Consider the following 11,502-nt stretch of genomic DNA (forward strand, 5'->3'; position numbering starts at 1 on the left):
CACATATAGTACATACTACAGCCATCAGACGTATTACTGTAGGATGCACATATAGTACGTACTACAAAGAAAACACTGTCTGCAGCTTCAAGTTTAAAACAAAATAAACGAGGGTTAAAATAGTTAATATTGTTGTGCAAGGTTGTCATAAGGTCCAGTGTAATTACTGGTCATTCCAGTCGTCAACAGTATTATTTCATAAGACATTTTTTTTCGATTTTGGGGGTCCCCTCTAGGACCCCCAAAATGCTCCTACCTACCTACCTACCTACCACTCTGTCCTTCAGCAGTAAGACTTACATGTTATTTCTAAGACAGCAGGTTTGATTTTAGAAAATGCTCCAGAAAGTGCAAAGAAAAAGAACTAAATGAAAGTGTCTGATTACAGCAAAAGAAAAGTGTGTCCTGCTGTACAGCAGAGCCTATGGAGGAGTTGAAGCATTGTATTGCAGACCCTCAGATTCTCTCACTGAAGCTTCTAAAGGCCATTTTAAACAAAGACAAAGTTGTTGTTGTTGTTGTTTTACACCAGATGGGCTGTAAGGGCTTTTCACACGGGAAACAACTGACGCGCCTAGAAATACTTTTTTATTTTATTTTTAACACATTGACTGCCAAGATATTAAACATAGTTTTCTATAATCCTTGCCAGCGTATAATTACCTAAATCCGATGATTTTTGAAACGTCGTGGAAACGACTTCGAGTAAAAAAAAAAATACCCCGGAAAACGTCCTTGCGAGCAGGCAGAAGGATCTGTGTATCCATGGGAACGACAAGTTTCCGACCGCGATCCGCCATTTTGGAGCATTGGTCCGCTGAAAACGGGTGGTTTTCAATGGAAAAAAAAATAAACTGAGAAACAGCAGTTTTTCTGAAAACCCCATCGTTGCGGCGGGTGGAAGTGACGTTTTTTTTGGAACGACGTCACATCCACATTTTAACTCTTTGAGACACGATCGCTCATTCCAAAGCCGTGTTAGGTCGCCCGTTGTGGAATTTCCCCCCAAAAAATGAAAGAACGCATCAATGCGATCTTGGCAATCAATGTGTTAAAAACGTACTGTTTTTCCATACTGACCCAACTGCCAGTGAGGAGCCCCCAGCGGGAGGATGTAGAGCTTCCGTCCTGCTCCTCCCTCCCGCCCAACCAACACTCCCTGCTGACAGGCCCACCCGCCCGCGACGAGTTGAAATGTCTTGACTGAGCCATTTGTTTCTAATCCGTTTCAATTTCTGTCTATTCTCTCGAGGAGCGCAGCGTGACCTCGACGATCCAAGCCAGAACGCAGGCAGGCGTTGTGCCGCTTCCCGTCTGAAAAGCCTTTTTACAAAATTACAACATTCACATTTGTTCCATTCGTCATCATTATCGCCATAATCAAAGTTATAACTGAGAACAAAACAACTAATTATACAAACAATGGTGAAATGATGGGGTATTCTTAAAGGTAAACATGCGTATTCAGCTGTGTTGAGACGAAAATAAAAAGAATAAGCTTTGTGTGTGGATTCCAGAAAACACTTGACTATCAATGAAACAACAATGAAACGGCGTCGCTGAACATCGTCGAGGTTCTTCTCCCCGTTACTTCCTGTTGAGCTTGTGTGACATCATTCTGATTGGCTGAAAAATAAAAGTCCTACAGTGCCACGCCCACCAATACAAATCCAATTAAGAGAAGAGACGAGGTTGATCGATTATAACCAGATGATGCTTGTTTGCAAAAACGTTGGCATTGACATGATCTCTGTGGTGAAAGATCCACTTCACTGTGACGTAGAAAAGGACAAAAGAGTCGTCGGCGTAGAGACAGACAGAGAGACATGGCACGAGGACAGACGGGAGAGACAAATTCCAATACTATTTCTGCTTCCTCCCCTGCTCTGTTCTCCAGCTTGGCGGTGTTACTGTGAAATCTGTGGCGTTACGTTAATTTTTTTAAAGAATTGAATACAAGGACTTCAATGGAAACAAGACTTTTTTAGACAAAGTGTTTTAACTGTAGCTTGTGCTGTTTTTAACATTTCTGCCTAATACGATATTCAATCAATCAATCAATCAATAGGACCACAATGGAAACAAGCCCTCAGGGCTTTTTGTGTTATACTTTTAGCATTATTGTATAAAGTATTCAATCAATCAATCAATCAATCAATCAATCAATGGTCATGAAGTGTGGATCATGACCGAAATAATAAGATTTTGAATACAAGTGGCCGGAATGACGGGTGGCCGGCCTCTCCCTTAGAGATAAGGCTGGTGAGGGGAGTGTAGCGCCCAGGATCACTTCGAGAATTGGCACCGGGTGAAAAAAGAGGGTTAAAAAAATCACGGGATAAAGACAAAAAAAAAAGACAAAAAAAACTTAGAGATAGGGTGATAAGTTCAGCCACCCACGAGAGAATCGGAGTAGAGCCGCCGCTCCTTCACTTGGAAAGGAGCCAGCTAAGGTGGTTTGGGCATCTAGTCTCTGAAGCTGACACTGTTTCCCCCCGCGACCGACTCCGGATAAGCGGTTGAAGACGGATGGATGGATGTCCGAATGTAAATCGATAAACCCTCTACGGTGGCCGGTATTAACTCTGTTAATAAACAAACGTCAGTGATTTACGTTCGGAGTTTGGCGTTTTGTGAAGTCCCACGAGATGGTCACATAATTCTGCAGGTCACCAGTTCCACCGTAACACCGCTGGAGGACAGAGGACAAGATGAGGCAGAAAGATAGCGTTGGAATTTGGCGAGATGGGGGGGAAGAGAGAGAGAGAGAGAGAGAGAGAGAGAGAGAGAGAGAGAGAGAGCATTGTAAAGGGAAGCAGGTTGGTCAGTCAGACCAGACGGCGGTTCAAAACCGCAGCCGAACCGCTCACTGAGTCTCTTTTTCGGCTACGAGGGGGGTTCACCAGAACCTCCCAGAACCTGAAACTTTACAGAACACGTGACGTTCTGTGATGGTTTTATGGTTCCGTTTCCATCATAAACACATCCACCCCATGAAGGGGGAGCGGGCTACGTCATTAAAACAAAACACACACACACCTCCTGAGCAGGTCCTAGATACACACCCAGGGCCCAGATATAGACCCAGGGCCCAGATATAGACCCAGGGCCCAGATACGGAGCCAGGGCCCAGATACAGAGCCAGGGCCCAGATACAGAGCCGTAGCCAATGGAAACACATCAAGAACCGGTTCTGTCCGCTTAGTTCTTGCCGCAGAGAAAGAGCTATTATTAGTCTCTGTTGAAAGGTCGTTATTTTAAAGGTTCAAACCGATCCGTATTTCAGTTGTAAAGGAACAAACCGGTCCGTATTCCAGAGAGGTACGGAGCGGTCCGTATTTCAGTTGTAAAAGGTTCAACTTCAAACCGGTCCATATTCCAATTTTAAAGGTACGGAGCGGGTCCGTATTTCAGTTCCAAAAGTTCGAACTGGTCCATATTTCAGTCCTAAAAAGGTTCAACCTGGTCCGTACATCAGTCCTAAAAGGTTCCGACCCCCCACGGTTTCCGCGCCGCCCTTCAGACCAGCGACCCGGCTCTGCTCTGTGCGGGCACCATGACGGGCACGGCGCCCATGCGCTCCAGCGTGGCCTGGCTCACCGCGTACGAGTGCGTGTGCTGCTGCTGCTGCTGCTTGCCGGCCGGCGGCTTCATGGCGCCTGCCGCCGCCGCCAAGCCGTTGCTGCTGCCGCGCACGGGCGGGGAGGGGGCGGAGTTCGTGGTGACCACCAGGGTCTTGGGCGGCGGGAGGGTGTGGCTGCCATTGGCGAAGGACGACTTCGCCGTCCCCGCCGGCATAGCGCCCGGCACGGCGGGCGGATGATGATGATGGGCGTGGCGGGGCAGCGGGGCCGAGCCCGGCGCCACCGGCGGCGGCGTCGGGCCGCCGTGGTGGTGCGCGTGCGCGGCTCCCTGCCCGTGTCCGTGGTGCTGCTGCTGCCCGCGGGCGTGGCCGTGCCCGGTGTGGGCGGTGCTGGAGAAGGTGCGGTGCGTGTCGCCGTTGTAGCGCGTGTAGGAGTGCGTGTCGTAGTTGTTGTTGGGGGTCGTCTTGCTGGCGTTGTTGCTGTTGTGCGCCTCGTAGCCGCCGCCGCCGCTGGTGGTCTTGGGGGCGGGGTTGTGCCAGTAGCGGCTGTTGTAGGTGTTGGTGGACGTCAGCGTGTCGTTCTCAGAGGACGAGGCGTCGGCGTGGAACGCCTTCGCCGAGGACGAGCGCTTGGGAGGGAGGTCGTCCTCTCTGTGGAGAGGAGAACGTTCACGTTAGTTTAGAGGAGGTGGAGAGGAGAACGTTCACGTTAGTTTAGAGGAGGTGGAGGAGAACGTTCACGTTAGTTTAGAGGAGGTGGAGAGGAGAACGTTCACGTTAGTTTAGAGGAGGTGGAGAGGAGAACGTTCACGTTAGTTTAGAGGAGGTGGAGAGGAGAACGTTCACGTTAGTTTAGAGGAGGTGGAGAGGAGAACGTTCACGTTAGTTTAGAGGAGGTGGAGAGGAGAACGTTCACGTTAGTTTAGAGGAGGTGGAGGAGAACGTTCACGTTAGTTTAGAGGAGGTGGAGAGGAGAACGTTCACGTTAGTTTAGAGGAGGTGGAGAGGAGAACGTTCACGTTAGTTTAGAGGAGGTGGAGAGGAGAACGTTCACGTTAGTTTAGAGGAGGTGGAGAGGAGAACGTTCACGTTAGTTTAGAGGAGGTGGAGGAGAACGTTCACGTTAGTTTAGAGGAGGTGGAGAGGAGAACGTTCACGTTAGTTTAGAGGAGGTGGAGAGGAGAACGTTCACGTTAGTTTAGAGGAGGTGGAGAGGATAACGTTCACGTTAGTTTAGAGGAGGTGGAGAGGAGAACGTTCACGTTAGTTTAGAGGAGGTGGAGAGGAGAACGTTCACGTTAGTTTAGAGGAGGTGGAGAGGAGAACGTTCACGTTAGTTTAGAGGAGGTGGAGGAGAACGTTCACGTTAGTTTAGAGGAGGTGGAGAGGAGAACGTTCACGTTAGTTTAGAGGAGGTGGAGAGGAGAACGTTCACGTTAGTTTAGAGGAGGTGGAGAGGAGAACGTTCACGTTAGTTTAGAGGAGGTGGAGGAGAACGTTCACGTTAGTTTAGAGGAGGTGGAGAGGAGAACGTTCACGTTAGTTTAGAGGAGGTGGAGAGGAGAACGTTCACGTTAGTTTAGAGGAGGTGGAGAGGAGAACGTTCACGTTAGTTTAGAGGAGGTGGAGGAGAACGTTCACGTTAGTTTAGAGGAGGTGGAGAGGAGAACGTTCACGTTAGTTTAGAGGAGGTGGAGAGGAGAACGTTCACGTTAGTTTAGAGGAGGTGGAGAGGAGAACGTTCACGTTAGTTTAGAGGAGGTGGAGGAGAACGTTCACGTTAGTTTAGAGGAGGTGGAGAGGAGAACGTTCACGTTAGTTTAGAGGAGGTGGAGAGGAGAACGTTCACGTTAGTTTAGAGGAGGTGGAGAGGAGAACGTTCACGTTAGTTTAGAGGAGGTGGAGAGGAGAACGTTCACGTTAGTTTAGAGGAGGTGGAGGAGAACGTTCACGTTAGTTTAGAGGAGGTGGAGAGGAGAACGTTCACGTTAGTTTAGAGGAGGTGGAGGAGAACGTTCACGTTAGTTTAGAGGAGGTGGAGGAGAACGTTCACGTTAGTTTAGAGGAGGTGGAGAGGAGAACGTTCACGTTAGTTTAGAGGAGGTGGAGAGGAGAACGTTCACGTTAGTTTAGAGGAGGTGGAGGAGAACGTTCACGTTAGTTTAGAGGAGGTGGAGAGGAGAACGTTCACGTTAGTTTAGAGGAGGTGGAGAGGAGAACGTTCACGTTAGTTTAGAGGAGGTGGAGAGGAGAACGTTCACGTTAGTTTAGAGGAGGTGGAGAGGAGAACGTTCACGTTAGTTTAGAGGAGGTGGAGAGGAGAACGTTCACGTTAGTTTAGAGGAGGTGGAGGAGAACGTTCACGTTAGTTTAGAGGAGGTGGAGAGGAGAACGTTCACGTTAGTTTAGAGGAGGTGGAGAGGAGAACGTTCACGTTAGTTTAGAGGAGGTGGAGGAGAACGTTCACGTTAGTTTAGAGGAGGTGGAGGAGAACGTTCACGTTAGTTTAGAGGAGGTGGAGAGGAGAACGTTCACGTTAGTTTAGAGGAGGTGGAGAGGAGAACGTTCACGTTAGTTTAGAGGAGGTGGAGAGGAGAACGTTCACGTTAGTTTAGAGGAGGTGGAGGAGAACGTTCACGTTAGTTTAGAGGAGGTGGAGGAGAACGTTCACGTTAGTTTAGAGGAGGTGGAGAGGAGAACGTTCACGTTAGTTTAGAGGAGGTGGAGAGGAGAACGTTCACGTTAGTTTAGAGGAGGTGGAGAGGAGAACGTTCACGTTAGTTTAGAGGAGGCGGAGAGGAGAACGTTCACGTTAGTTTAGAGGAGGTGGAGGAGAACGTTCACGTTAGTTTAGAGGAGGTGGAGGAGAACGTTCACGTTAGTTTAGAGGAGGTGGAGAGGAGAACGTTCACGTTAGTTTAGAGGAGGTGGAGAGGAGAACGTTCACGTTAGTTTAGAGGAGGTGGAGGAGAACGTTCACGTTAGTTTAGAGGAGGTGGAGGAGAACGTTCACGTTAGTTTAGAGGAGGTGGAGAGGAGAACGTTCACGTTAGTTTAGAGGAGGTGGAGAGGAGAACGTTCACGTTAGTTTAGAGGAGGTGGAGAGGAGAACGTTCACGTTAGTTTAGAGGAGGTGGAGGAGAACGTTCACGTTAGTTTAGAGGAGGTGGAGGAGAACGTTCACGTTAGTTTAGAGGAGGTGGAGAGGAGAACGTTCACGTTAGTTTAGAGGAGGTGGAGAGGAGAACGTTCACGTTAGTTTAGAGGAGGTGGAGAGGAGAACGTTCACGTTAGTTTAGAGGAGGCGGAGAGGAGAACGTTCACGTTAGTTTAGAGGAGGTGGAGGAGAACGTTCACGTTAGTTTAGAGGAGGTGGAGGACAACGTTCACGTTAGTTTAGAGGAGGTGGAGAGGAGAACGTTCACGTTAGTTTAGAGGAGGTGGAGAGGAGAACGTTCACGTTAGTTTAGAGGAGGTGGAGAGGAGAACGTTCACGTTAGTTTAGAGGAGGTGGAGAGGAGAACGTTCACGTTAGTTTAGAGGAGGTGGAGAGGAGAACGTTCACGTTAGTTTAGAGGAGGTGGAGGAGAACGTTCACGTTAGTTTAGAGGAGGTGGAGAGGAGAACGTTCACGTTAGTTTAGAGGAGGTGGAGAGGAGAACGTTCACGTTAGTTTAGAGGAGGTGGAGGAGAACGTTCACGTTAGTTTAGAGGAGGTGGAGGAGAACGTTCACGTTAGTTTAGAGGAGGTGGAGAGGAGAACGTTCACGTTAGTTTAGAGGAGGTGGAGAGGAGAACGTTCACGTTAGTTTAGAGGAGGTGGAGAGGAGAACGTTCACGTTAGTTTAGAGGAGGTGGAGAGGAGAACGTTCACGTTAGTTTAGAGGAGGTGGAGAGGAGAACGTTCACGTTAGTTTAGAGGAGGTGAGAGGAGAACGTTCACGTTAGTTTAGAGGAGGTGGAGGAGAACGTTCACGTTAGTTTAGAGGAGGTGGAGAGGAGAACGTTCACGTTAGTTTAGAGGAGGTGGAGAGGAGAACGTTCACGTTAGTTTAGAGGAGGTGGAGGAGAACGTTCACGTTAGTTTAGAGGAGGTGGAGAGGAGAACGTTCACGTTAGTTTAGAGGAGGTGGAGAGGAGAACGTTCACGTTAGTTTAGAGGAGGTGGAGAGGAGAACGTTCACGTTAGTTTAGAGGAGGTGGAGAGGAGAACGTTCACGTTAGTTTAGAGGAGGTGGAGAGGAGAACGTTCACGTTAGTTTAGAGGAGGTGGAGAGGAGAACGTTCACGTTAGTTTAGAGGAGGTGGAGAGGAGAACGTTCACGTTAGTTTAGAGGAGGTGGAGGAGAACGTTCACGTTAGTTTAGAGGAGGTGGAGGAGAACGTTCACGTTAGTTTAGAGGAGGTGGAGAGGAGAACGTTCACGTTAGTTTAGAGGAGGTGGAGAGGAGAACGTTCACGTTAGTTTAGAGGAGGTGGAGGAGAACGTTCACGTTAGTTTAGAGGAGGTGGAGGAGAACGTTCACGTTAGTTTAGAGGAGGTGGAGAGGAGAACGTTCACGTTAGTTTAGAGGAGGTGGAGGAGAACGTTCACGTTAGTTTAGAGGAGGTGGAGAGGAGAACGTTCACGTTAGTTTAGAGGAGGTGGAGAGGAGAACGTTCACGTTAGTTTAGAGGAGGTGGAGAGGAGAACGTTCACGTTAGTTTAGAGGAGGTGGAGGAGAACGTTCACGTTAGTTTAGAGGAGGTGGAGAGGAGAACGTTCACGTTAGTTTAGAGGAGGTGGAGAGGAGAACGTTCACGTTAGTTTAGAGGAGGTGGAGAGGAGAACGTTCACGTTAGTTTAGAGGAGGTGGAGAGGAGAACGTTCACGTTAGTTTAGAGGAGGTGGAGAGGAGAACGTTCACGTTAGTTTAGAGGAGGTGGAGAGGAGAACGTTCACGTTAGTTTAGAGGAGGTGGAGAGGAGAACGTTCACGTTAGTTTAGAGGAGGTGGAGGAGAACGTTCACGTTAGTTTAGAGGAGGTGGAGAGGAGAACGTTCACGTTAGTTTAGAGGAGGTGGAGAGGAGAACGTTCACGTTAGTTTAGAGGAGGTGGAGAGGAGAACGTTCACGTTAGTTTAGAGGAGGTGGAGAGGAGAACGTTCACGTTAGTTTAGAGGAGGTGGAGGAGAACGTTCACGTTAGTTTAGAGGAGGTGGAGGAGAACGTTCACGTTAGTTTAGAGGAGGTGGAGAGGAGAACGTTCACGTTAGTTTAGAGGAGGTGGAGAGGAGAACGTTCACGTTAGTTTAGAGGAGGTGAGAGGAGAACGTTCACGTTAGTTTAGAGGAGGTGGAGAGGAGAACGTTCACGTTAGTTTAGAGGAGGTGGAGAGGAGAACGTTCACGTTAGTTTAGAGGAGGTGGAGAGGAGAACGTTCACGTTAGTTTAGAGGAGGTGGAGAGGAGAACGTTCACGTTAGTTTAGAGGAGGTGAGAGGAGAACGTTCACGTTAGTTTAGAGGAGGTGGAGGAGAACGTTCACGTTAGTTTAGAGGAGGTGGAGGAGAACGTTCACGTTAGTTTAGAGGAGGTGGAGAGGAGAACGTTCACGTTAGTTTAGAGGAGGTGGAGAGGAGAACGTTCACGTTAGTTTAGAGGAGGTGGAGAGGAGAACGTTCACGTTAGTTTAGAGGAGGTGGAGAGGAGAACGTTCACGTTAGTTTAGAGGAGGTGGAGGAGAACGTTCACGTTAGTTTAGAGGAGGTGGAGAGGAGAACGTTCACGTTAGTTTAGAGGAGGTGGAGAGGAGAACGTTCACGTTAGTTTAGAGGAGGTGGAGAGGAGAACGTTCACGTTAGTTTAGAGGAGGTGGAGAGGAGAACGTTCACGTTAGTTTAGAGGAGGTGGAGGAGAACGTTCACGTTAGTTTAGAGGAGGTGGAGAGGAGAACGTTCACGTTAGTTTAGAGGAGGTGGAGAGGAGAACGTTCACGTTAGTTTAGAGGAGGTGGAGAGGAGAACGTTCACGTTAGTTTAGAGGAGGTGGAGAGGAGAACGTTCACGTTAGTTTAGAGGAGGTGAGAGGAGAACGTTCACGTTAGTTTAGAGGAGGTGGAGAGGAGAACGTTCACGTTAGTTTAGAGGAGGTGGAGAGGAGAACGTTCACGTTAGTTTAGAGGAGGTGGAGAGGAGAACGTTCACGTTAGTTTAGAGGAGGTGAGAGGAGAACGTTCACGTTAGTTTAGAGGAGGTGGAGAGGAGAACGTTCACGTTAGTTTAGAGGAGGTGGAGAGGAGAACGTTCACGTTAGTTTAGAGGAGGTGGAGAGGAGAACGTTCACGTTAGTTTAGAGGAGGTGGAGAGGAGAACGTTCACGTTAGTTTAGAGGAGGTGGAGAGGAGAACGTTCACGTTAGTTTAGAGGAGGTGGAGAGGAGAACGTTCACGTTAGTTTAGAGGAGGTGGAGAGGAGAACGTTCACGTTAGTTTAGAGGAGGTGGAGAGGAGAACGTTCACGTTAGTTTAGAGGAGGTGGAGAGGAGAACGTTCACGTTAGTTTAGAGGAGGTGGAGGAGAACGTTCACGTTAGTTTAGAGGAGGTGGAGAGGAGAACGTTCACGTTAGTTTAGAGGAGGTGGAGAGGAGAACGTTCACGTTAGTTTAGAGGAGGTGGAGAGGAGAACGTTCACGTTAGTTTAGAGGAGGTGGAGAGGAGAACGTTCACGTTAGTTTAGAGGAGGTGGAGAGGAGAACGTTCACGTTAGTTTAGAGGAGGTGGAGAGGAGAACGTTCACGTTAGTTTAGAGGAGGTGGAGAGGAGAACGTTCACGTTAGTTTAGAGGAGGTGGAGAGGAGAACGTTCACGTTAGTTTAGAGGAGGTGGAGAGGAGAACGTTCACGTTAGTTTAGAGGAGGTGGAGAGGAGAACGTTCACGTTAGTTTAGAGGAGGTGGAGAGGAGAACGTTCACGTTAGTTTAGAGGAGGTGGAGAGGAGAACGTTCACGTTAGTTTAGAGGAGGTGGAGAGGAGAACGTTCACGTTAGTTTAGAGGAGGTGGAGAGGAGAACGTTCACGTTAGTTTAGAGGAGGTGGAGAGGAGAACGTTCACGTTAGTTTAGAGGAGGTGGAGAGGAGAACGTTCACGTTAGTTTAGAGGAGGTGGAGAGGAGAACGTTCACGTTAGTTTAGAGGAGGTGGAGAGGAGAACGTTCACGTTAGTTTAGAGGAGGTGGAGAGGAGAACGTTCACGTTAGTTTAGAGGAGGTGGAGAGGAGAACGTTCACGTTAGTTTAGAGGAGGTGGAGAGGAGAACGTTCACGTTAGTTTAGAGGAGGTGGAGAGGAGAACGTTCACGTTAGTTTAGAGGAGGTGGAGAGGAGAACGTTCACGTTAGTTTAGAGGAGGTGGAGAGGAGAACGTTCACGTTAGTTTAGAGGAGGTGGAGAGGAGAACGTTCACGTTAGTTTAGAGGAGGTGGAGAGGAGAACGTTCACGTTAGTTTAGAGGAGGTGGAGAGGAGAACGTTCACGTTAGTTTAGAGGAGGTGGAGAGGAGAACGTTCACGTTAGTTTAGAGGAGGTGGAGAGGAGAACGTTCACGTTAGTTTAGAGGAGGTGGAGAGGAGAACGTTCACGTTAGTTTAGAGGAGGTGGAGAGGAGAACGTTCACGTTAGTTTAGAGGAGGTGGAGAGGAGAACGTTCACGTTAGTTTAGAGGAGGTGGAGAGGAGAACGTTCACGTTAGTTTAGAGGAGGTGGAGAGGAGAACGTTCACGTTAGTTTAGAGGAGGTGGAGAGGAGAACGTTCACGTTAGTTTAGAGGAGGTGGAGAGGAGAACGTTCACGTTAGTTTAGAGGAGGTGGAGAGGAGAACGTTCACGTTAGTTTAGAGGAGGTGGAGAGGAGAACGTTCACGTTAGTTTAGAGGAGGTGGAGA

The 11,502-nt window shown here is 48.7% G+C and overlaps 2 protein-coding genes across 2 annotated transcripts in view; one reads left to right on the plus strand and one right to left on the minus strand.

The window, feature by feature from the left end:
• LOC308086001 (immunoglobulin superfamily member 11-like) overlaps window positions 1–11,502 on the plus strand; it is a gene marked incomplete at both ends in the record, with an annotated part of 302,311 nt that overhangs the window by 281,675 nt on the left and 9,134 nt on the right. The gene's annotated exons all lie outside the window — the stretch shown is intronic.
• LOC308085196 (immunoglobulin superfamily member 11-like) lies at window positions 3,520–4,251 on the minus strand (the record flags this gene model as incomplete). The annotated part of the gene is made up of 1 exon (XM_080428279.1): window positions 3,520–4,251. A coding segment is annotated over one exon (732 nt), but the record flags the coding sequence as incomplete, so codon positions are not given.

Source organism: Gymnoscopelus braueri (assembly GCF_963280865.1).
Source record: "Gymnoscopelus braueri genome assembly, chromosome: 5".
Lineage (NCBI taxonomy): Eukaryota > Metazoa > Chordata > Actinopteri > Myctophiformes > Myctophidae > Gymnoscopelus > Gymnoscopelus braueri.